At 25.0% G+C, this 26,276-nt stretch overlaps 1 protein-coding gene across 3 annotated transcripts in view; it reads left to right on the top strand.

Moving 5' to 3' along the window:
- The window catches only part of LOC132923197 (protein furry), a 108,529-nt gene that overhangs the window by 51,178 nt on the left and 31,075 nt on the right, over positions 1-26,276 (top strand). For all 3 annotated transcript variants that reach the window (XM_060987049.1, XM_060987048.1, XM_060987050.1), the window contains exons 20-24: positions 7,571-7,723; positions 22,736-22,869; positions 23,754-23,861; positions 24,252-24,386; positions 25,514-25,875. In XM_060987049.1, the coding sequence (XP_060843032.1) occupies positions 7,571-7,723; positions 22,736-22,869; positions 23,754-23,861; positions 24,252-24,386; positions 25,514-25,875 (892 nt within the window). The remainder of the gene's footprint in view (positions 1-7,570; positions 7,724-22,735; positions 22,870-23,753; positions 23,862-24,251; positions 24,387-25,513; positions 25,876-26,276) is intronic.

Below are 26,276 nucleotides of genomic sequence, written 5' to 3'. Positions count from 1 at the left end.
TTTTATCATTCAAGTTATTTCAATATTTGAATATTATAGCCGTATTTATGTGTTTATGAGTTATGGATGATCGTAAATACTAAATATGCATTAGTTTTAATAAATTGTAATTTTTTTTTAATCTGAACAGAAATTAGAAATTAGCTGTTGATTGATTGTCTTATTCCACTAACTTTGTAGTAAAAAGTAAAACTGAGCTTCGCTCGTTGTCATTTTTTCAAATATTTATTATTGAATTAAAAATTCAAATGCACAAAATCGTAAGAAAATGTGAGAAAAGTAAAAAAAAACTATAGTGCTCAACAGCAATCCCTATTTTCTATTCAGTTTAAAAAAAATTAAATTATTATAATACACAAAAACTAACACACTATTTTTGTACATTTCAACTTTTAGTATAATAATGATAAATATTTGTAATTGAAAAACCATTTTAAGCGAAACTATGTTTTTTACAGTATTTATATTTAATAGAATAATATTGTGCATATAATATCTAATTTTTATTTATTTATATTATATAATATACATTTTACAATTATACCTACAATATTGTATATATGTATATTTAAAGCACATAACAATTCAATTGTTGTATTGTCTATTTATATGATTATGTATAACATTGAAGGAGTTGGGTTATTTATTTAGGCGAAATATTATAAGTAGTAATAATTTAATTAGACTTAACGCCGTATATAAACAAGCTTTAATGAAAACGGTTTTCTATAACTACCTTAACAGGATTGTTTTAAATTTATTTTTACAATATGTATATGAGATGGTTTTTTTAAAAGATAAATTAATTTTCTCGAAAAGTATCAATGTATTTGGAATTATCTTTTTATAACTTGTAAAGTTATATTTTTCGAGAAAATGAATATTTATCTTTAAAAGAATCAACTTTTGTTATAAATTTGTCGTGGGAACTAAGGATAATTATACTGGTCTCAAATTAAAGTTTTTTATGGTCACAACTAGAATAAATAAAAGCGCCAAACACTCATCTAAAACTATTGTTATTTTACTTTTATTTGGAAAAAATGAACATACCGTAGACAGTTATAAATTGGAGCTCTAAAATATTAAACACACAATATCTACGAGTCTTTCACCCAGCAATTTTCAACATCATAATAATTAGTGCTTCTCTACGGTAGTTCGTTTAATATTGTATTATTTGCACCTTATAAAAACTATTGAAAACCTAAGCCTATAGGTATTACGAAGCTTACTTATTGGATTTCAAACATTTATCTAAATTCTTACCAATTTAAAAATAATACACAGCATTTGTCATTAATACCAAGAAACCTAATATCATTGATTATAAATACTATAAACAATGCTAATATTAATAAATTCAAATTCCAATTGTGCTGGCTCTTAACTTAAGTGTATTTATGTAACTATTCAACATATTAATGCTATGTTGAAATTGATTAATTTAATGATTTGTTAAAATTTAATAATTAACCAATCACGGGTCACTAAATCATGTTTAAACTACCATTAGCTCGCCAATTGTTCATTAAATGTTAAGTAATTATTTATGTGACCCAACATAAATACATTAAATAAAAAATTCATTCATTCATGTTTAAGTTCCGCCACACTTGTTGACCTATAACTACGAATTCACAATGGTATATTCAATAAAAAGACATGCATTAGTTGAGGACAAAAAAAATTTTTGTTTTGTGTTTAGATTGTTTATTTCTCTTTCTTTCTTTAATTTATCACTTATGCAGTTATGTTTATTGTACTACCTAACAAATGTTTAAAAGCTACAGATTATGTAATAAAAAAAAACTGCTATTCACTGTGTTATTATTGTTGTCGCTTTTATTTTGTTACATTAATAGTCATTACTTATTATAATTATAATAGAAAAAGGTTAACATTTTGTAAATATGAAAGTTATACTTTTTTTTAAATAAGTTTAGATACCGAATGCAACTCCAATCATATTGACTTTTCTTAATTTATCAAAATTATAGTATGGTGTAAGGAATACTTTTACTAAAAAATGTGTAAGCTGCAGTACCTCTATTATCTTTATTATTATTTATTTATTTATATAAGACATTTATAATCTGTATACTCACTATACAGTATATATAATAAATAAATGAGTTAACAAATAATGTAAATACTAAATTTGGAAAATGCGCGGGAAAGGAGTATTTATCGATACTATTTCTACTCAGTACTTACTTAAAATTAAAATGTATTATTTAATATATATATATATATATTGGTTCTCTTATCTATTGATCCGTCTAACCGAATTTATAAAATTTATTTAACTTTCGTAGATCGTATAATAATTTCAATAAAGAGATTTTTACCTTAATTATTTTTACCTTTAACCTGTAACATGTACATCATCTAATAAACAATAGTATGAATATTTCATATTTCATATTTATATATATGTATAATTAGTTTAATTTAGAAATGCGCAGCTTTGTCGTTTTATTTCTATTAATGGTAATTTATATTATTTACTAGTGCTTAAGATACTGTAGGACAATGTGTAGGTGTTATAAAAACCAAATATATTTATAAAATTGTCGGGTTAGGTTAATCACTTTATTTTTATTTTAACTGTTATTTACTTACACATGTTATTTTAATAGACAAAACTACAAACTCAAAGTTTAAAATTATTAATATTTATTTAATACACGCGTATAAGGTTTTAGGTAGGTAGTAATTGCAGTGTACATTAACTAACTATTGGGTTCTCTTTATACATTTACTTCCATAGTTAATGCGGTGGTTTTGTGTAAATTATCTACTTCGTGGGCTGCTTTTATTTATACCTCTAGTTTTGCCATGTCGAACAACGCCAATAAAGACGATTATCAATAAAGTCTTCTTATCCATTACCCTCATCTGTCCATCACCACATTCCCAATCTTGAAATGTTGACATCTAAAACTAAAATTGTTTCGAAACCTTATTTGAGATCATAAATCACACTATACAATTGATCGCAGGACCGTTAACCTGCTTGTCCTATTCTATTTATCCAAGTGGGTTAAATGACCAACATTTTTATACAAACACTGTTGAAGGTTTACATTAATGGTGCAAACTTGAAAGCACACGAAAAAACTATTTTGGTATGATTAACGATTTATGCGTGCAGTTTTGACAAAAAAATTATCCTTTATGATTTAAATGCAGAAACTTTGTTCTGAACTTGATAATTAAAGCATAACATTTCAGTAAAATGTATTTTGAACATTTTTCTGTCATATTTATTAATGAAAACAATAATTTAAATGATTTATTGAACTTGAACGAATGTATTAATTTTTTTTCTTTTGTACAACATACGTGTGTATGGACAATGAAAATTTTGTTAGACTTCTTCCAATAGCTATACTATCTCTAAACTATCTCTTTTATATTCTGTTACATGCATCTACAATAATGGGCTTGGTTATATAAGTGTATACAAAAATTATGGACAACAATAGGTATCGCGGTTTATGTATAGCATAATTTTAATTGAGTATCACAAATAAAAATAATAATCACAGTAAATATTGTTAAATAAATCATTTTTATTTTGTATTTTTTTTATTAAATAAAATAATAGATGTTTATTAATATATTCTTAAATTGAAATCCATGGATTATCGTTAGAATTGTTAGAAATACCCTTTTATTTCTTATTTTCTTATCTTCTCGTTCTGTCTAATATCTTTTGAAACTGTTTCTCAATTTTCGATTTCAAGTGTAACTAATAATGTCGCAACGTTGTCTATCTATATTGACCGTGTCTTTATTTACTCCCGAGGTCTTAAACTTTAAGTGATTTACCTCTGTCCACATTTGTTTATGCTTTTCTATTATCCATTTAAACTAAGTGCCCTGTTCTCTCCAACTTTTTGATTTCACGTATGATCGTCGTCGTTAAGTTTAAGCCGTTTAAGGTTGATTTATTCTGTTTTCATTTCGAATGGAACGTTTTACATACCATCCTCTTAAGATATACTATGGTCGGTATCAATTATTTATATTGGCATGCATAACCCTGGTTATGTTACTATAGCATCGTATTAGGTATATATTTTTAATTGTATGTCCTTATTATTATTATATTATTTTAAATATACCTATATTTAATCAATGGTACTGTGCACCTATGATTCGTTTGAACTTTAAAGTTATTATAAAATTACATGTAACTAAGATACTTGTGTATAGTATGTTATCTACAAAAAACTATGTATTTTATATACTAATTAATTACAATTTATTTAATTAAGATTTACTTAATGTATTGCTGATGATCGTCATTGTCAAGTATTTTAAAAATTTATAAATTGTTAGATGTCATAAACTATGTTGTTTTTATGTTATTTCAAAAAAAGTAAGTTATTATTGTCTTGGTGGATTTTTATCAGTTATTATTATAATGAGTTATTTGAAACATAACTGTACATACATTGTATAAATAAAATAAATACACAGCACGCGCGGTAGACTATATATGAGTTAACGCAGTAGTCGTGTCGTTATAACGGTGACTATCAGTGTCCATAATACCCACATAATGGTCTCGTATGCTGGCAGGTACCTAAATACCAAAATCCAATATAATATTGCGCCGTGTAGAAAATACAACAATATTAGTTTACACGCCGAGATTTGGTAATTTGCTAAATGACCCGGATCGACGGCAGCAAGTTCACTGCAACAGTATATTAAGTTTAACTTACTCCGTATAACGGCACGTTTTACAGCACAATTCCTCCTCCCTCACCGCCCAAAGTGCTCCGTCTTCCACTAGCTAAACTGTCGGCGCATCTTTGTAATACGACACAATATTATACTGTAGGTTGGTTAAGTAAGGTTAGGTGGAGTACATCTGTATATAATTTTTCAATTTTTTTATAAAATATTATAAATATTATTATTATTTTCATGGACACGATCTGCTATGTATAACGCGTTAATCCATCAACACGCACACGCGTAACGCGTTAATGATATGTAGATATAAGTTAGTTAGACAAGTGTGTAGGTACGTTTATGCATATATATATGTGTGTTTGTGTGTGTCTGTGTGTGTGTATGTATACGTGACGGCGTAATGACATTTTTGTCAATCGTTCATTGTCACTTTTATGTGCGACGATAATACGGTATACGCTCATATCGCAATATATACATGTATAGGCGTATACTTTGTGTATACTGTATGTTTATATATATATATGTATTATATTATTGCCATATAGGGTACCCGCCTCGACAGCCGTGTTATACGCGTCGAATGCATTGTCGGGGGTGGCTATAGGCGTACTTGCGATGACATCGCATGTAGTAATTTTACTCTTACGGCGAGGGACCGAACTACCCCTACTTGTGTTGCTACCTCCAATCCGACTCAACCCCTCTCCTCTCGCTGTCACATCGCAATATGTGTACGCACTTCTTAACGTTTATACATTATACTATACTATTTATGGAGCGAAACTCATAATATATATATAATACATAATATAATAAACATGTGATTATAATATATGTGCGCAACGGGGCGACTTCCATCCAATTTATCTCATAGGTATGTATTATATACATAGACATTACATTTATCTCATTGGTATATACACAAGCGTTGCATTTATCTTTTACTGCGAAACATATTTAGATTCCGAAAACTTGCAGAGCGGAATCCAAGAGAGTATCTATTGATAGGGTTTGCAGAGATGTTATGCACTTTTTTCCTTCTTTAGAAAACACATTACGGCCATTTAGTATTCTTATACGTTCGCATGACACGATAACCTATAATAATCGAGCGAATTAAAATACGGCTATACGTAATATGCGCGTTTAATAATCTATACAATTTGTTTGAAGTTGAAATGTTTATTTTTCTTTTTTAATTTCGTATTTCCGAAACATTTAAGAACAGTCCTTATAAATTTATTTGCGTCTTAAAAATTGTCTGTATAATTTTGATTGTCTTCACTACCGATATCATATTATATTATACGCCGATAAACACGTATGCGGCCTAGTTAGATCTGTGCAATACTCCTATGGTGCAGGCGCCACGTATGATATATATTATATAGGTAATATATCTGACGATACGAAACTTATAACTCCTCCGTTTACAACACATACTAACACGTTCGGAGGTAACGTCGAATCAATTGAACAGAATACATTGAATAGAATATAAGTTGTGTATACGATACATGTGATCCCGATTTCGATCGTATCTACAAAATTTCTATCGCATGTCTTCACAAAATATACTGGAGGATTTTGTTTCTCGGTTATCTAAGAGCATATAATAATATAGAATATTACATTTTTGTCTGTTTTCCTCGCAATCAGAAACACGCAATTCATTTAAACGGGATTATACGCTTATTTATTATTATTATTTTTTTCGTATACCTCAGAAACATCATGACGTATAGCCGTATAGGTTACCAGCGCCAGTTATTTATCGCTAGAATGCCAACAATATTTCCTAGACTGCACGCGTAGGTATATTATACCGAGAGAAATCGAAAAATAATGTTACGTTATCCGCTTTTATTGTAATCGTAGGAACATTAAATTTATAAATTCCACTAATTCTATTACTTATTTGATTTAACCTCGATTTAATTAACCCAGTTTAATGTGTGTGTTGATATTTCTAAAAGCGCTTTTAATCGTATTTTCATTCGTTTGCTCTAAACTACTATTGGCTTGAGTAAAATTGAAAAGTATATAATATAAGCCATCTGAACTTTAGGCTTGTTTATTTTAGCAGTTTTAAATTGTTATTTATACAAAATATAACACAATTTTACGTATGTTAATAAAATTGTGTGCAATTCATATTTATTAATTGACCTCAAATAACAATTAACAAAGTATGTATTATTAAATGTGGTATGAAACTTTGATATTTGTTTCATAACCATAAAAATAGTTATCAATAATTATATTTTCAGTGTTAAAATACAGTTACTGAAGAAATTAATTAAGTGAAAAGTTTAATTTAATGAAAAGCGTGCCAATACATTATGCATAATATTTTTAGTCTGTGTGACTCAAAAACTATATGTATATTTATAAGTATATATAAAAATAAACAAAAATCGTAATTAAAAACCATTGTTATTTTAAAGAATTATTTAGACAAACAAATATATGCATAAAGTAGGTCTTATAATAAATATCTATTGTTTTATTCATACTCTAAGTATCATCGCAATTATTATTTTTATTTAACTTTTTCGTAAATGTGTTTATTTATTTGATTGAATATCTGCAAGGAAATAACCTCCATTATTTTAAAACAATATTTTATAATGGATATTGTTTTAATATTTATATATGGTTGGTCTAAACAATTAATACATATATAATATTTAGTGTTACTCGTATAAGATTTAAACATTTAAATTTAGTTATTTTTAAATTCTTATTCATCATTTTATCTAAAATATATCAATTCATTACATATGAATTCGTTACTTATACAATAATTCTGGGTCCATTTCTAAGTATAATTTTGTATTTGTATTGTTTACAGGTGATGGACGAGAGAAGCACGAATCTTTTGACAATGAAAAAAACACGGAGATTGTTGATGTTCTTTTGTGTTCTACGTTTTGCCAATCGCAGTTCAATTTGTCACAACAGCTTGCTCAAATACATCCAGAACTAACAATGCCAATGTTTTCAGGTTAGACATTTCTATAATCGTATTACTTGCGGGATTTATTTTTGGCTGAAAATCTGTAGAAGCTTAAGCATTAGGATTTGAAGAACAATTTAATGTGTTTGTGATTTAAGTATTTTGAAAACAACATTAAAGTCTACTATAAAATATAAGTAATTTTTTGTGGATATTATTTTTTAACCAAATGGAATATTAGATTGCCAATAACTATTCTTTTAGAGTTGATACAATATTACTTATAATTAGTAATTGTATTAAATACTTCTATTTAATAACAATTTTCTTTACTTGATATAAATACTATTTTTGTAAAATTAAGATAATGGAATAGTATACTGGCATATAATTAACATGCTTGGTATCTTGGAAATAAAAATTTGGAGTTAATTTTAAGAAGTATGATTCATATTGTATTATTGTGAAATAAAAATACGCTAGAAATGATTTTATAGGACTCAAAGTTTAAAAGTTTCGAATTGTATATCACTTTACACAAATCAGGCTAATTATTTATAGATAAAATATTATTTTCATACATTAAAATTTATATAAATGCTTCTTAAAAAAAAAAAAATTATACAGTTATAAAATTGAATTACAATATTTAATTTTTTACCCATCTAAAATTAGCATATTTTGTGAGAAATTTAAATGGGGTTTTTGTTTTTCAGTAAAAATATTACATAAATACAGTCTTTTAAAGTATAGTTACTAATTCGATAAATTTGTAGTTGAACGTGAATTTATAGTGAAAGTTAGCTTTTATTTTGACATTTTATTAATTTTTAAAAGTTTAAAAGTTTTAAGTTCTAGTAAATAAAGTTTTATTTTGAATATATATGTATAATATTACAAGAGATTTCATTATACTTAAATATATTGTAATATTATTTACATTTTACGTCTTATAATAAATTATAATTTGTATTATGATAAAATGTATAACTTTTGTCATTATAAATGTTTTTTCTAAAAAAACTATCTGGTAATAAAACTACAATCGCCATTGACGAATTAATTGAATTTATAATATTATTATCATTAAAAATAATACTTGACTATTATAATAATATTCGTATTTTTGTTAACCACAATTCAGTTTTCACGCTGACGCTATGTACACACTACTATAATTTTGAACCCGAGTTATGTTTTATATTTTTGTCATAATATATAATTATTAATTTTATTAATTAATTGTCTAATTTACGGCCTTTGTCTTTAGCAAAATTATAAAACAATTTCACTATAAAAAAATACGTATGTAAATACACCTCTTGTAACTACGTAAAATGTATTTAACTGCGTTTTAGAATAATGCCTATTTTCGTGCAGGCATGTTAGATGTAAGAATTATAATTTAACTAAAATGTTTAGATTTAACAACCATGCTTAATGCTCAGTAGCATAACAATAAACGCATATTTGATTTGAAAAGGAATGCTAATTTGTTAAAATAATAATACTGAGCTGTCCAAAACATAATACGAATTCATTACATACATTAAACTTGATGTGTCACTTTTAAAATTAATTTCAATACAATTCATACCCGCATAATAATATTATAATATAATATTTCAACACACGAATTCAAAATTAAATTAAATTGTTAAAATATATATAATCTACCTCGTATCTGAGTGATTTTTTTATTTAACAGTGAACACTAGCTTTTTGCCAACATTTTGTATTTTTGAAACAAAACGTTGTCCTAGTAACACATCAGAATTATGATTATAACTTTGAAGTACTGGGGTACACGTAGAATTAATTAATAATTGCCGAAATTATGGAAATTCTTATTTTAGTGGTTGTCTTTAGATTATTTATTTTATTAATAATCCCTGTTACTGTTGATTGCTTAGTTATATATCTGAAGGTATATTATATTTCCTTAGGTAATTATATAATTAATTATAGTGGTGATTTATTTTTTTACGAGTGTAGATAGTTCACTAATTTTTTATATTATTATATGTAAACTTTATTTTAAGTACCTACAAAATGTTGTAGAAATTATACAAATTAAAAAGTAAAAATCATAATTACTAGAGAAATATAACTTTTTAGCGACATTATTTTAACTTTTTTTATTATTGTAATTCATATATATATATTCATAATAAATACACTTTAAAGGGATTTTAACTATTTCAAATTCAGTACAGACTGCTGTAACACAATATTATTACTAAATTTACGTGCTGTTAAAATTTAAATATCTCTGAGGAATGTTACTGCGAGCAGTTCATTTTAATGTAGGTACGTTTATAACTATATAAGAGAAAAACGGCTTAATTTTGTACATTGGCTAATAAAATATATATTAAACATCTGTACTTACAACTTTAATGTTTAAAAACACACTTGAAATGAAAGGTAAACACATGGTGATAATATTATTAACTACAATAATTTATCAGTAAATATCTACTTAGTCATCACTAAATAATATTAAAAAGAAAGTGTATGTACACTGCAGTGATTATTTTATAAACCATTTATGTAATAAAAAAACTTAAAACCATACTAGACAAAAAAGCCGGATTACGATTTTTATGATCAGATGCAATCCTATAGTGCTGTATTATCTACGTTCATAATCCAACTAAAAGTTCGAAGGTAATTTTTTTAATATAAACAAAAAATGAAATATTAAAATATTTGTTTATCTTATCACTTTTGTATACTCCACTCTGGGGTATAGTTATCTTTGTTTCTTTTAGAACGGTTTTACTTTTGATAGCTAAATTATTCATTTTTAAAATATCGTTAAGTGAAAATATAATTTAAATAACTAATATTGTAGTATAAAAAGAGCATTTTTCAAAAACTATAAAATACGTAAAAATTCGTGTTTTTCCTCTTTTATTTTCTCTATTATTTTAATAAGTAGGTACTGACATTTCTTTTATTTTCACCTAACAGGTATTGTTATTTGGTATAACCATATATTCACTTTTCTACCGTTAAGATATTGAAATTGAAATTGTTTCTACTATAAATCATAATAACATATATATAACACGTCATTATAAAATCAATACATTCATCGTTCCACTCAAAATCTGGAATTGAGAAAACTAATATAAAACATAACTGAAACAGTCACAGCATGGTAGAAATATACAATGTTATTGCATATACACCCTTTCTACATTAAATATTTTATTAACACCAGTGTAAAAGGGAGTCAATAATAATTATCTATGATATTACACAAAATTGTTAATGTATTTTTTATATCGGATGATAACAATTCGAACCTATATGCAATAACTTGTATATTTCAATTATAGGTAAGTACAATATAAAAATATACTCTTATTGTTACCTTTCAAGTATAGGTTACGGCTTGCATATTCCGATTAAGTATATACTTTGTCAGAGACGGCAATATTTAATTTAAATCTAATATCGTGATCTCAAGACATAAGCTATTCATTGGCATTATTTCTAATTTATTTACAACTAAACATATATACATATATACATATATAATTTGATTTATTTAAATTATTATTGCGTATAATAGTGTCTCGGCTTATTTGTATCGTTGAACAGTTGACCTACATAATATATACTAACTAAAACTAAAAATAAGATGATAGAATAACAGTTATACATACTATTTAAATTATAATATTTATTAAAATGTATTGAATTTAATTACCCTACATTAATGTATTAATTATTATTTATTATTGTCCGTATTTAATGTAAGTCATAACAGTTAAGTAAGTAAAGAAAAATTTAAGTGAGGTGTATCACTTATGAGTACCTACTACCTAGGTTAAATTATTCTTTACATTTTTTAATCAAACACTTTATTTAAATTTTTCTTATTTCTGGTTCAAATAATTTATAGGTATTTAATGTAATTATTAAATAAGAGATTATCAAGGAAAATTAAAAGTTAGCCTAAAATTATTTTAATTTCATAGATAGACAAATATCATAAAAATTGTTTTAATTTAGATTTACATAATAAATAATAAAGTAAAAAAATTCAACTTTCAGGATTTATACAAAATATGTTTCTACTATATACAGTGTACATAAATATGAGGTAACTCTATATCACGTGATTAAAATTATGATACATAAAAAATGGTTGGGTTTTCATTAGGACGATGTCATATTCGCTATTCCATTATCATTTTTATAACATGGAATTTAAATTATCCTTTTAACCTTTTTTGAACCTGTGTAGGGGTTGTTAATGACCGCTATTTTTTTGTTTACATCTAATTGATTGGAAATTCTTTTCAAACTGCACTTTGGTTTGTCAAAACTGATAGGTAACTATTTTTTTTTTTCATGAATATGTAAATATTCTTATACCCAAACCTATTCAAATATTGTATTATTTTATATAACTAATGGAGGTGTGAATAAAATTATTTCGTGTTTACAATTTTTTTTATTTAATTATCGAATTACGGATTTATATATATATATATCATAAAATTATCACCATTTAAGAAAAATTATTTCCATTTAAAAACAAATTTACTGTATAATAACAGAATATAAATGTGTTTTGTGGGTGAATTCTATATAGCTGCTAAGACTGTTCTTCATTTATAAGTTTTTTTTTTTTTTAAAGAGCCTCGACTTTTATAAAGTTTGGATCATGTTTGGTACTTTTTTATGGCTTGATCAAATATTCAGTGTTCTCAGTTATTTCCTCAAGATGATTCGTATTTTATACTTCTTTATCTTTATTAAAACACATAATATCATAATGTAATTTTTTATGAAATGACCCATCGTTTAACTTATGATAATAAAACTTATATAGTTATATATTTTGAAAAAAATCTCTCTTTATAAAATCTCGTAAATAAAGATTTTTAAAATGATTGAAATAAAAAGATTTAATGTTACGTATATATTATCATATTTTATTAATCACTTCCATAATTAAAAAACACTTATTTATTTATTTAAACGTCTAGACAAAATACACTTTCCTGGAAATAACCAGTGTAATAATATAATCTATTAAATATTTATCTAATTATATAAACAAGATATACCAATTATTAATATTTACGTATCGTAATAATATAACGATAGCATTATAAAATAGCAAAATTTTTATTATTAAAAAATTAAAAAATTCCTTAAAATTTTTAAATATTGATAATAATATCATGTTTTAACAAATTTAAAACATTTAATTTTTATAAACTATTTAATTTTATGATGAACCCCAACTACAATCTATACAAGACGATTCTTTTATCATTGAATACTCATTATTTCTAAAAATGTTAAAACTTTAAAATTATTAATTTTAATTTAACCTTTATTGAGTTATAACTGCTCAAAGTTGGGGGGGTTTGAGATTTTCAGGTGTTCGTCCTGTAGGTTATTACGGCTGTGAGACGTTGATTAGAACATTGGTTATTATCTAAATTATATATGACAGTACATATTATGTTATTAATGGTTGAACGTAGCAACTATACTGGTACAAAGTTCATCACTGCGTCGATAGTCGATATCGAGTTTATTACATATGAAAATATGTATCTCTTATTATTATTTGCTACCCATGTGATTACTGGTCTTCAGAAAAAAGAAGTATTAAAAAAACCGAAAACCGCCCAACTTTGAAATGCTATATCTCGCAAAAAATAACGAAAGATAATTATTTTAACGTTAAAATTCATAAACAAAAATAGCCCTATTAAAATTAAGTACATTTTAAATATAGTTTGCAAATTGAAAATCAAAAGTTGATAATGGTTTCTATATGAAATACAAGGGTAAAAAAAAATAAAAATTTCATACAGTTTGAAAAGAGCAAAAAACAAAAGATTTTGAAAAAAATATGAAAAAAAGTCAATACTTGACGAAATAATAAGTGTTTAATGTTAAAAGAATCACCCCATAGAAGAACAATTTTTTTTTTTTATAATATTTTCATTAATTTGTTTTAGTACTCAAAAATTTTAAGTAAAATTTTAGTAAAATTATTTCATTATTTTTAGTATATGTATACATCTAAATAGTTATATATTTTATTTTATTATAGTTCTTACTATTTTGTTTGGTATTATATTGTTTTAGGACTTAAGCTCTATCTTTTCAACGTGAAATAAATGAATAAATTAGTATTAATATTATATAATATAACACTCTTCAAAAATGATCTATATATACTATACAGGATTAGAAAAATAAATATAGTTTTTGTATTATCTGAACTCAGAAATTACAATTTAAAATACTTCAGAGTAATCTTAAAACTTAATTAACGGTATGTTTAATCTATGAATTATGAATTATGCTACATTAAACTAATTATGTTTGTTATCTTAAATTATTATACATTTTATACATAATATAATAATTATAATACTTGGTCATAATTAATTTTAAAAATAAACGAATTGTCCTTTCAATTATGAATAATTTACTGTTAAACAATAAAGGAAAAAACAATTAGTTATTGTCATTATTCTCATCCCATTCGTCCCATTAAAACGTACACAATGAATCAAAAATATTTTTTATTTCTGATATTTTATACATGTAATGTATTTTTTTTTACCGTCATTTTGATTAATATTCTAATGATAATTATGAATATAAACAGAAAACAGTGAATAATTAACACGTCGGCCGGGTAGGCAATTTTTTTTTGTTAGATTCTACTGTGACAGCAAAAGCTGTGGCTGATATATTATAATTAAATAATATATTATTCAATATTTAATACAGACATTAAATATAGTCAAATGTATATGTGATTCCTATTACGCCATAATATATAATATTATTAAATATATAAAATATTATCAAAAGTGATTAATTGTTTTTCTAAAAATGTTAAATGTTATTTATTTTTGTCTTGATTGCTTCAAAAAAATATCATTTTATCTCTCTTGTATGTATAATTTTTTTTTTAGAAATAATTAAATAAAAAAAAGTTCTTAAATTATTTTTAGAAGCATACTTTTTTGTCGTTTGACACTATTGAGTATTTTTCCAATTTAATTATTTCCGTTACTTTAATCAATTTGTAATTAAAATTGCTGATTGCATTAGGTTTTGTATAGATTGTAGTTATACATTTTAAATAATTATAAAAAAAAAATGTTAGTACATCACTATAATGATAAGAGACATGTTTACTGTTTAGAATAAAAGAGGATAATAATGATGTGATAGTAATTTATAAATTGTAAAACGGGTATAAACTCTTTAACAAATTATAGTATAACATTATTATAATTGATACAAGTAAAAGAACAAAATACAATTTGTTAATGCATTATAGCAATAAACTAAAAAACTTCACAAAACATCAAGAAAAAATCAACAAACTTTAATATTTTATTTGCTAACATTAGGACTTGAGGAAAATATGATGGTGCTTATTTATAATTAGTTAATTAGTGGTGAAAAACAATTTATTAACCCTAAGTTTGATTTGACTAGTGTGAATGCCAACAAATCATTAAATTATAGGCTATCAACATTACCATGTAGTAAGTCATTTAAAAATAATAGATCATTAACTTTTCTTCTAATTTCACAAGATTTAATACCTAGCTGAATAGAATATAGATTATATGAATCTTATTTTTATAATTGAGACTTATAACAAATTTAAAACAGATATATTTAGTTTACTTGTATTGGACATTTTCCAATTGGTTATTATTAAATTAAGCTCTTTATAAGCAGTATAATTATGGGACCAAACTAAAGCATTAAACTTGAGTTTAGATCTAATATGAAAATAAATTAACAATTTTAAAGTATTTATATGTTTAAACTTTTTTGTATTTATATTTATATAAAATCCAAAATCCCGAAAGCATTACAAGCAGTAAATTAATATAATAAGAAAAGAAATGATTATCCCTTGGGAATAAAACTTGCAAGTTTCTCATACAACCGACCCTAGTCGAAATGGAATCGCCTTATCTATAGTTAAAACAATTTGGTTTTCTTTTACGGTTTAACAATATAATCTGACATTTATTTATATTAAAAGGTAACTCATTTGTAATATTCTATTAATTTAGCTTTTTTAGGTTAAACTGTAATTTAATACAATCGTGTTGTAAGCTTATAACCGAAAATACTTTAGTATCATCGACGAACAATAGAACATTTATAGGGTAGTCGAAAATACTAACAAAAGTATTTTTAAATAAAATGAATAATAAAGAATCTACAGACATCAATTTTACGACTTGAGAACGATTGTTTGTATGTAAGAACAATTATATATAATTTATTAAAATTTAAAATTGAGCTATTTAATTTAAAATATTCTAGTTTCGCTGAAAAGAGTTAATTGTTACTTTTGTCGAATGTTTCTTGAAATTCAGTATAAATTGAATCAAATTTGTCTTTCATTAAAAGTAGCAATAATTTTAGATTAGTGAGCATTTATTTTGTCTAAGTATAAAATAAGTTATAATAGGTTTTTTTTAGTCTTCAGTGAGACATATTTTGTGCAGTGAAAAAAGTAATTGTGTAGTGAACATTTTTACTTTATTATATCATAGGCGATATATGTATTCAGTTTAATTCTTAACTAAAATCCAGAAGAGTGGGGAAAATATTGTTTGTGCAGTCAGAAAAAAAATCATTAAAAAAAACTCTGAGTTATAAGTATAGTGTATTATATATTTGAACTTATCAATTTATTATTATCAATGATTATGATATTTGGTTTTACGCGTACAAATAAATTGTATTAAATTTAAAATTTCTTATAAAACCCATTAAGATCCATTGAATCTATAACAGTTATAGTTATATACAAATTTTATAATATTATTTACCGTAAAATACAGGGAAAAAGATAATTACCGTAACCAAATAAACAAACACAGCTGATAAGTAAGAAAATGTTATAATGTTATATAGATATTGCGGTTTCAAAATATCATAAATAAAACAATAGTTTATACCTACAGGGTTTTATGATTTAATTATGTATTCAAATTTCGTTGTTTCTAATTTTAGATTATGAGAAGAGGTAGTAGAGTGAAGAAGGTATATTAGTCTTACGTTATTTGTATATGATTTATATGATTTGCTATTCAATACGTATTTAATGTTAGTTTCGATTATAACCATAATCATTTGTTAGGTTAAACATTTTTTAAATAACGGTTAGGTAGTATTATAATTTATAATACTATAGTCATCTTTAAAGCTCTTTTATAAGTTAATAATTTGAAGTAAAGGTTGGAAAATAAATACAATATTTTTAAAGATGGTTTTTCATATTTCATATCTAGTAGTATTCTTGAAATGTTCGTATCCAGAGATTGAGTATAAAAGAATAAAAATGTTGACATATCTTTTTTAAACAATAATATGTTATTTTCTTTTTAAGTAATAATGTGACTTCGTCAATATTAGAATATTATATGTAAATGTGTTGGCATGTATTTTGAGAATGTCAAAAACCCTTTTTAATCAAATTTAGTAATTAATTTTCGCAAGACTTAACAGTTTCTTATAACACATTAATCATAATAATTATCAAATTCAAATAATTTGTTATTGGTAAGAAATCTTAATTAAAAATATCAATTATTTATATAACAACTATTAAGGTTTAATTTGTTAAAAGATATTTAAAAAAAATCTATAATCTGTTCAAAATTACACTTTCATCTCATAAAATATTTAAATTTTTCCAAGATTTGACATTGATAATATCGTATTATTAGTTGCAATTTATATATAAATATATACGTTTATTACTTAGAAACTTCATAATATAACAGATATCCATGTTTTTACATACATGTTACATTCACTAGTTATTCCTTACTATTAGGTATATAGTGGATTATAGTATATATATTCGTGTATTTTATACTGGGTTCGTACAGTTTAAATAACAGTTTTCAATCATTTTCCATAGCATACGTTTTAGTTTTACCAGATTCAATTTTAAAAAATCATAAAATCCTTACTGGCCTATAACTAAAATGACGCTACCGAATATAAAGCCTTGCGGCTTACGTATGGTGGCCTAATCGCGTGGCTACAAACTTCATTAAAGTATACACACTATAAATTATTATACTAGTAAGATAGTTTTATCCGTAAAATACCTACAACAAATAAGCACTTAACTTTACTCTTAAATCCCTAATATTAAATTGATCATTTATTAAATAACCTTGGAATACCAAATTTGTATTATATAGTATTGTTAGAATGTCTTAGGCAGGTAATAAATAGTATATAAGTGTTTCACTATAACATTAGTATTACAACATTCATTCATACTGAGGAGAAAAGTAATAATAAAAAAAAATAAAAAAATATAAACAAATTTGATACAAACGATATAATAATATTCATGTTTTATTATATTGGCACGTTGCTTAATTAAGATTAAACTACATAATGACAAACATGATTTCAGGTTAACGAATAACTTTAAGACTTTAAGAGGATGTCATACCCACATGTTGTCTCTGCCTAATAAACGCACAACATAAGCAAATTTTACGTTCAAAATAATTTATTTTCGTCTGTTTTTTAATGCCATAGTGAATTATGTTAAATTATAAATTTTAAAGATGAAAACTAAAATGATTATCTATTTAGGGACCTACAATACTTGTTTTGATATTTTTATTCTAAAGCATGTTTTGCGTATTTTAAAACTGTAGACATTTTCTTTTTGTATATTTTAAAATGATCATAAGTCGCTTTGAAATTAAACTATCAATAAACAAAACCATATAGATTAATATACAAAATTGTTTACCTTTAAGTTTAATAACAGATCTATTCACTCTAACAGGAAAAAATGAATTATTTTGAACGTACAATTTTGTTATGAATTAATAAAACAGAGGCAACACTTCGCACTTGCAGGTATGACGTCCTCTTAAAAACATGTATATTAATGTATTATAATAGTTACTCAGTGCATATAAACAAATGTCATTAAATATTTGAGGCACGTTAACGATTATAATGTACATACTTCAGAAAAAGAGTTCTTAAAATAATAATAATTGTGATTGATTTGAACATCGTTTTTTTACGCTATTCAATCATTTTAAATTCGATTGTGTAATATATAAACCATTACCTTTATTACTCTTTCATTTCCCAATAAATTTACACTCAATTTAATTATTTTTTCAAATATTCACTAGTAAAAATATTAAGGTGAACTATTTTTACTAATAAATATTATAATACACTGACTGATTTCTATTGGAAATTATGTAAAAAAAAAATTTTAAAATACTTTAGTAGATTTTGAGATATTGAGTGTTGTTTGATAAAAGAATCCTGTATATTTATTTGTATTACCATTGATTTTTAGAAATAAAGATCTATGCTAGATGTTATTCTATAATAATTAATAATACACAGAAATAGATTTTATATATAGTACCTACATAACTAATAAATATTAAAACAAATTAATATTTTACTTTTAAAATAATTGTTACATTTTTTAATGGAATATCATAATAATATTAACATTTTTCTGTAACAAAAAATTTGAATTTATTTAAGACTACTAAATAGTTAATATTGCGTTTAATTCCTATGTGTTATTGTCTATGTTATTCAAACATAAGATACCATCCTTCCCTTCTTTTTATTTAGTACCATTAAGTTATACCGGGCCGCTTGATTTAATTTTAAATATATATATATAATGTTTATTATGTATACATTGTATATTATATATTGTAATTTTTGTATAACTATGATTTAGTCTACGGATATATTGTGCCCATGATTCCACGATGTTAAAATATGTCTTCGCCCCTCAAATAAATCTAATTGAGACACTGCGTATAACATAAGAAATTCACGTCGAAAGAACCTATTTTGTGTAGTCAGTTTATTTTTATTGTGAATTATCTATTATCTATCTTAAAGGTTGAACAATTATCTATTTGTACATTATAGTCTTAGCAAAATTCTAATTTTTAAGCGAGTATGAATATGAAGAGCATTACAGCTTAAAAATATTCATAACTTACTTACAATTTGAAATATCATAAATTAATCAACGTTTAAACACAGACGATCTTATATTATTTAAATTGTTTAATAATAGATTAATTAATTCTTTTAATTAAGTCAACAACGTCAAAATTTTTTTACTATTTAAGTATTTTGTATGTTTATAAGCCTGCCATTGTGCCGCCATCTTAAACGTACGTGTGGTCATTAGAACAGTGTTAGCTTTACAAAGCTATGCATGTGGCATTAATAACCAAATGTGTATTTTCACTACATTTAACACACTGAGAATATCAGATAACATGTAACTAAAATATTGACAGTTTGACAGTTTTGACACAATTGATTTCGTATGGTTTATTGATTATTTTTATAATGTAAAGCATAGTAGAAATATTTAAAATGTTTGTCTTATTAATATTAGTCACAAAGTTTACAATATATATATATTTGCTTGATAATATGTCTTTTCAAAATATGAAAGTAAGGAGAGTTATAGATGTTAGTGACTATTAATTTCTGATGTTATAATTTTTTTTTATAACTTATATATTTTTTCTGGAGTCTTAAGTTATTATAATTTGTAATACTAGTCGATTGTCCTGTTATATTTTTTGATATTTGGCATGACTAATTGATCATAGAAGTATAATACGAGTATTGTAGTCAATTTAAATTCTATAAGTAAAGTTAAATTACTTCTACTCACTTAAACATTAAACTTCTAAACTACTCACTTTTTTAAAACGTAAATCTGATTTCTCTTTATTAATATAACGTAGGTAATTCTTATATTTTACAGACTTAATATATTCTTATTTTTCTAATTGAATGTCTGCGTATAATATATATTTAAAAATAATTTTTCTCTCTTCTTTATTTTTAATAAAATTGAAATACGACTTTATTATTGATCAGTGGCGTAGCCAGGATTTTATTTCGTGGAGGGCTGATCAATTTTTGTAAAGTACAATTTAAGATTTTTGTAGCGATTATTTTCATAGACCATTAAAAATTAAAATATATTTTAAATTTTCTTGATATTTCAAGGGGGGCTACAGCCCCCTCAGCCCTCCCACTGGCTACGCCACTGTTATTGATATTTCATAATTGTAGTTTTGTTATAAAATGTAGGTAATAATTTTAATTGAAGAATTCGTTATTAAATATGTGGTATACATTTATAAATTAAATCTTTTTTTCTCGCGTAGGTACATGCAACTACAATTCTTTTAAGAATTTTATCACTAAAATTATGTCAAAATTATTTTATTTGTTTTGTAATCTAGGTGATAATATTTTCAAATATAGTTTGGTATAAAAACTCAACAAGATCAAATACCTATGTCCTGTTCTGTATTCTGTATCTTTGACTTTTTGACAGTGTCGATTGACTTATACTTTTGATATTCAAAATATTCTACATAATATACTAAATATACTACGAATAGCTATGTATGTACTCGTATTTTCATACGTAATCCAATTTATAACGAAATTACTTTACAAATATCAATTTTTTTTTAAGAAAATCGAATAAGTGCAAGAATAATAATATTTGACCCCTAAAATAATTCAAAAGCATATTATTCAGAAATAAATAAAACTCGTATAATAATGCAAAATATCGTTTATTGAACAAATATTAACGGTCGGCTAAAATCTATATCAAATAAGTAATAACATAAATAAATGTAGTTTACGAAGGAAAATTACGAATTAGTTGACTGTAAGTAGAACGTATATAATATAGATAGAATATAAGCTGAAAGAAATCTACTAAATTTAGTTTGATTAATCAAAGGTTAGTCGGAGACAATGAATCATGCTACCTATATAGGAAGAAACGGAAGATAAGAACTAAAAAGGTATTTTAATTGAATACGTTCAATTTATACTGATCGTGGAGATAGGTTAAAAATTCAATATTGTGAAAGTTAATAAAACACTACAGATATATAACAAAAATTAAAAGTACAAATGTATGACTAATTAGGTTCAAAAACAAATAGTTATAAAAAACATGGATACTGTTCAGAAAGCAAGCGTATAATGTGTACATCGTGGAGTAGCAATATTTATTGCGTATTATTACTATTGATTTGAAAACAATGATAAATCATCGCACTTAAAAATAATTCCGAGTGAAGCTTGGCTTACTAAATTATTTTTAAAATTTAAAAGCTTGTAAAAATGATTTATGGTTTAAAAACAATTACATGCATTTTTTGTATTGAATTTAATAAACACGATAATATATGAATAACATATATTATATAATATGTATTATTTGTATATTTTTTTTTATTTAAATAAATATTTTAAATTTAATATAATTAATAATTATATTCGGGATACGTATAACCCGTAAAGGTATCAATATCCAACATTTTAGTTTGCAAATTTTAAGTTTTAATATTTTAATGTACTAACAAATGTTACAACGAACTTTAAACTCATGAAAAAAATATGTGTGTATACTTATGTATATTTCCAATATTTTTAAAAAATGTAAGAAAAATTCATAAAGAACCTTTTATTACAGTTTCAAAGTTCTTAACTTAAAACAAAAATGTTATCAATATAGGTAAATCGAAAAAAAAACAAAACAATCTAAAATTTCAAATGTTTTTAAATTTTTTAAAAAGATACAATATGTTTTGAAAAGTATGTCTAAAAATTTCCCCTATAAATATTTGGTAAATATTTCAAATATCTTAGGTTACTCATTTTTTAATTACAAAAAAGAATTGATTTTGTTAAATATCGATACTACTAAGATATTCCCGTTTTCGCTGTATTTTGTTAGTTTTGCCATATTATTTTAATATGTATTCCGTTTTTTATTTTGCTATAAAATGTGATAATAGATACAACAACATTCTAAAATTATGTAACAACACAACATCGTTAAATAAACAGAATTTAAAAATTACTCTGACTGATCTGTAAATATGTTACAATGTTATGATATAACAATTTATTATTCCATTAAAATGTTTGTTTTTATTACAGAAATAACGTGTAGATTCCAAACAGCAAGACCGGAAGTTCGTCAGTTGCTTTTGCATTATTTAGTTCCTTGGTTACACAATATGGAATTAGTGGATCCAAACGTACCTCCTCCAAATCCGTTATCATATTTTCAGGTACCTACGAACTATAATATACAGTAGTATAATAATATTATTATTATTCAACCCTTTATCGAAAATATCTCTAATAGTTAAACGACTATTGATTTTACCCTTAAATGGATACAACTATGTATACTATATTTATGATAGTCAAAGGTAATAAACCTTTGTCTATCATAAATATACACAGCCATGCCAAATTCATATTCTGCATAATCACTATATATAGTTACGTTTATTATTTTAATAAATTGACTTATTATAATAAATTAATAGTTAATTTGTAACTAACATTCGATTTAATTTTAAAATTAATTAATTGAAAAAATACTCAAGTATGGTTTTTTTATTTTAATCTATAAGTACATTTATTGTAATTTTTTTCCATACAAAATAATAAATACTCAGTTATAATATGATACATACTGCATTTGCTATAGTACACCTAAATTTGACAAAAGTTATAACTTGAGTTATTTATTTTATAAAAAAATTAATTATATACATGTACACTTAAAATTTTGGATTTAAAAATTAACTTTATATTATTTTAAGTTTCTTTGATTTATTTTTTAAAATCTTTTAAAAATACAATTAAAGTGTGTATTCTGATATATTATAAAGAGTTGTTATTATAGTGCATTTAAATATTTAAATACTTTTCTTCTTCCTAATTATTATTTATTCGTTTAATACCTTGTTTTTAATCCTTGGAAATTATTTTTATAATTGGTTTTTGTAATATTGAAATTGTATTCATAGTAGTTTATTATAAAATATCAAGATAAAATAATAATAAATAATATGTTCGATAATTAATATTTATTTTCTTCTATATTAACTTGATTCCTGTTTCACTTTTAATAGTATTTTCGTTTAACATTATGCATTTTTAGTATTATCCAGCCGAAGAAGGTCAAGAAAATTCGTGTCGTCGAGAAGGATGGGGATCTGTGGAAGCCACCGAAATGGTTTTAAATAATTTGTTTTACATCACAGCCAAGGTAATTATTCAGCTGTCCTTAAATTAAGTATCTGATTTTGTGTCAAAATGATTTATTATAATTCGTATATAATTTATAACACCAAACGGTAAACTAACTATAAATTTAAATACAGTTAACACGAATAGGTACAACCGATATTACTAATAAATCTATACGAGTGACTCAAATATTTGTTAATATAATTAACATTTTTGTTTGAAAATATGACATAGGTAATATGTAAATATATTAGATAACAATATTTTCTTAAACATTTTTGGAGAATTTATAGTTTTAATATTTTAAACACAATTTATTTTTTGTAAATATTTAATTTTTAATGTGTCTATTTATTAAGTAAATTTGAATTCACTAACGTTTGAATATTATAATGTTTCTTAATTTTAGTTTGCTGATGAACACCCTAAAGATATCGAAGACGTGTGGTCAACGCTGTGTATATGTTGGCCGAATAATTTAAAAGTTATAATTCGATATTTGGTCATTATTAGTGGCATGGCTCCCCATGAGCTTTTACCATTCGTGAGTATATTAATATAAATGTTATAAATTGCTTATATACTATTAATAAAAAAAAAAACTAATAATACAGAGTGTATCAAAAGTCTTCATCCGATTACAAATGTATATAGCTCGGTAAACATTAGCCACTAGTAAACGACCCAAATACTAATGAAAAGTTAGATAACCAAGTTTATTTTCAGTTATCTTTTGATTAGTATATAGGTAATTTACCTGCGGCTAACAATTGCCGAACTATATAAATTTGTAATCGGATGAAGACTTTTGAAACACTCTGTACTATAATACGTATAGCTCATAATTTCAACAAAAATATGAAAATTAAGTTAAAGTATTTGATGTTTGGCTATTTTAATGAAACTGCGAAAAAGAAATATATAATTTTATTTATGTGCGCACATTGAACACTGATATAAGTACCAAAGGGGAAGTTTAATGCACGTTTAGTAATTGCGGGGAGGAGGACAACTTGAATAAAAAAAAGAAGTAAAAACTAACGAGAATAAACTATAGTGTGAAATTTGGTATTTTGTGCATTTTATTTTTATAACCTAACCTCCCGTATTCACAAAAACAGTTCTGACAAAGGTGGTTCATTTAAAAAAAAAAATTGAAAATGACTACATATTTTTTTATGTGTAGATATAAATCCAAAGCTGTTTAATGTAAATGGATAAAAAGTTCATTCATTTTATCTGTATAAGATAAAAAAATAAAAATAATAATTTTCATTGTATATAATATTAACATTTTTATCGAGTTGCTAACCTCTCGCGGGTAATTGCTTTAAACTATTTTCTACTACGCGAACGATGTTATGATCTTTTTCGTAATAATTTATACCGTTTACGCAGGGACATCAATCATTTTATCTGAGATTTCTATGAACCGACGAATAGAATGCAGGTCGTAGATTTTTTCTCGTTTGACTTGTACGTGCGTCTGCAATATTTGAGGTATTCAATCCTTCCCGGAATTTTTTTTTTTCGGGACATTAGAAATGTTGTTATATGTTTGTTAATATTATTTCTTACCACAAATGTCTTGTAATATAACAATATTTTAAAGTATAAAAATTTTATTTGTGAACACGATCTGGTTCACCGCATGCACGTCGATCGCTGCAGGCAAAACGCGTTACGTTATATCTAGCCCGGTCCAGGCCAGACAGGCTGCTGGACGAAATGATGACCGAACTTCAGACCGTGGAGACGCTCAACTGCCTGATTGAGCGGATGGAGACGCCGCCGTTCTACCGGTTGACCAGCATGAGGAAGACGTCTGGCATGGGAACATGCTCGAACAACACGGCGACGACGGCTAACGGCGGTTTGGGCACCGGCTCAGGAGGCAGCGGCGGTGTCGGTAGTGCCGTCGACATGGCGTCAACAAACGTCAACGAGAACGAGACAGAGCACACTACGTCATACGCTTCCGCTGGTATGATACACACGAAGAGGCACAGTGGCGACGACCCTTCCAAAATCGGGTACGATATTAAATAATATTATCATAGCTTATAATGATGATAAACGATGCCGTAATTGTTGGGGATAAGGGTAGGAGAGCACTTATTCACTTGACATTTTTACGAGGGGTCAAAGGTATTATGTTACGCCTAACCTATGTATATCTACGGTAAAAGTCTTTAAATCTTCTAAAATAAAGAAATACGGCAATACATTCAACATAGATTTTTAGGATAAAAATATTTTTTTTCTCGTATATTAGGTACATATTTTATTTCGTGATTCTTCAGTTGTATAATATTATATTCACTATAAATTATCAACGTATCGCATAACCCGAGCTACAGAAATAATTGTAGGGTTAGGTTAGGTTCTGACGCCTTGTGCCTCGTATGTAGGTATACAATTTTTATTTACATAA

The sequence above is a fragment of the Rhopalosiphum padi genome, chromosome 2 (genome assembly GCF_020882245.1).
Source record: "Rhopalosiphum padi isolate XX-2018 chromosome 2, ASM2088224v1, whole genome shotgun sequence".
NCBI lineage: Eukaryota > Metazoa > Arthropoda > Insecta > Hemiptera > Aphididae > Rhopalosiphum > Rhopalosiphum padi.
This window is presented reverse-complemented; position numbering and strand designations above follow the sequence as displayed.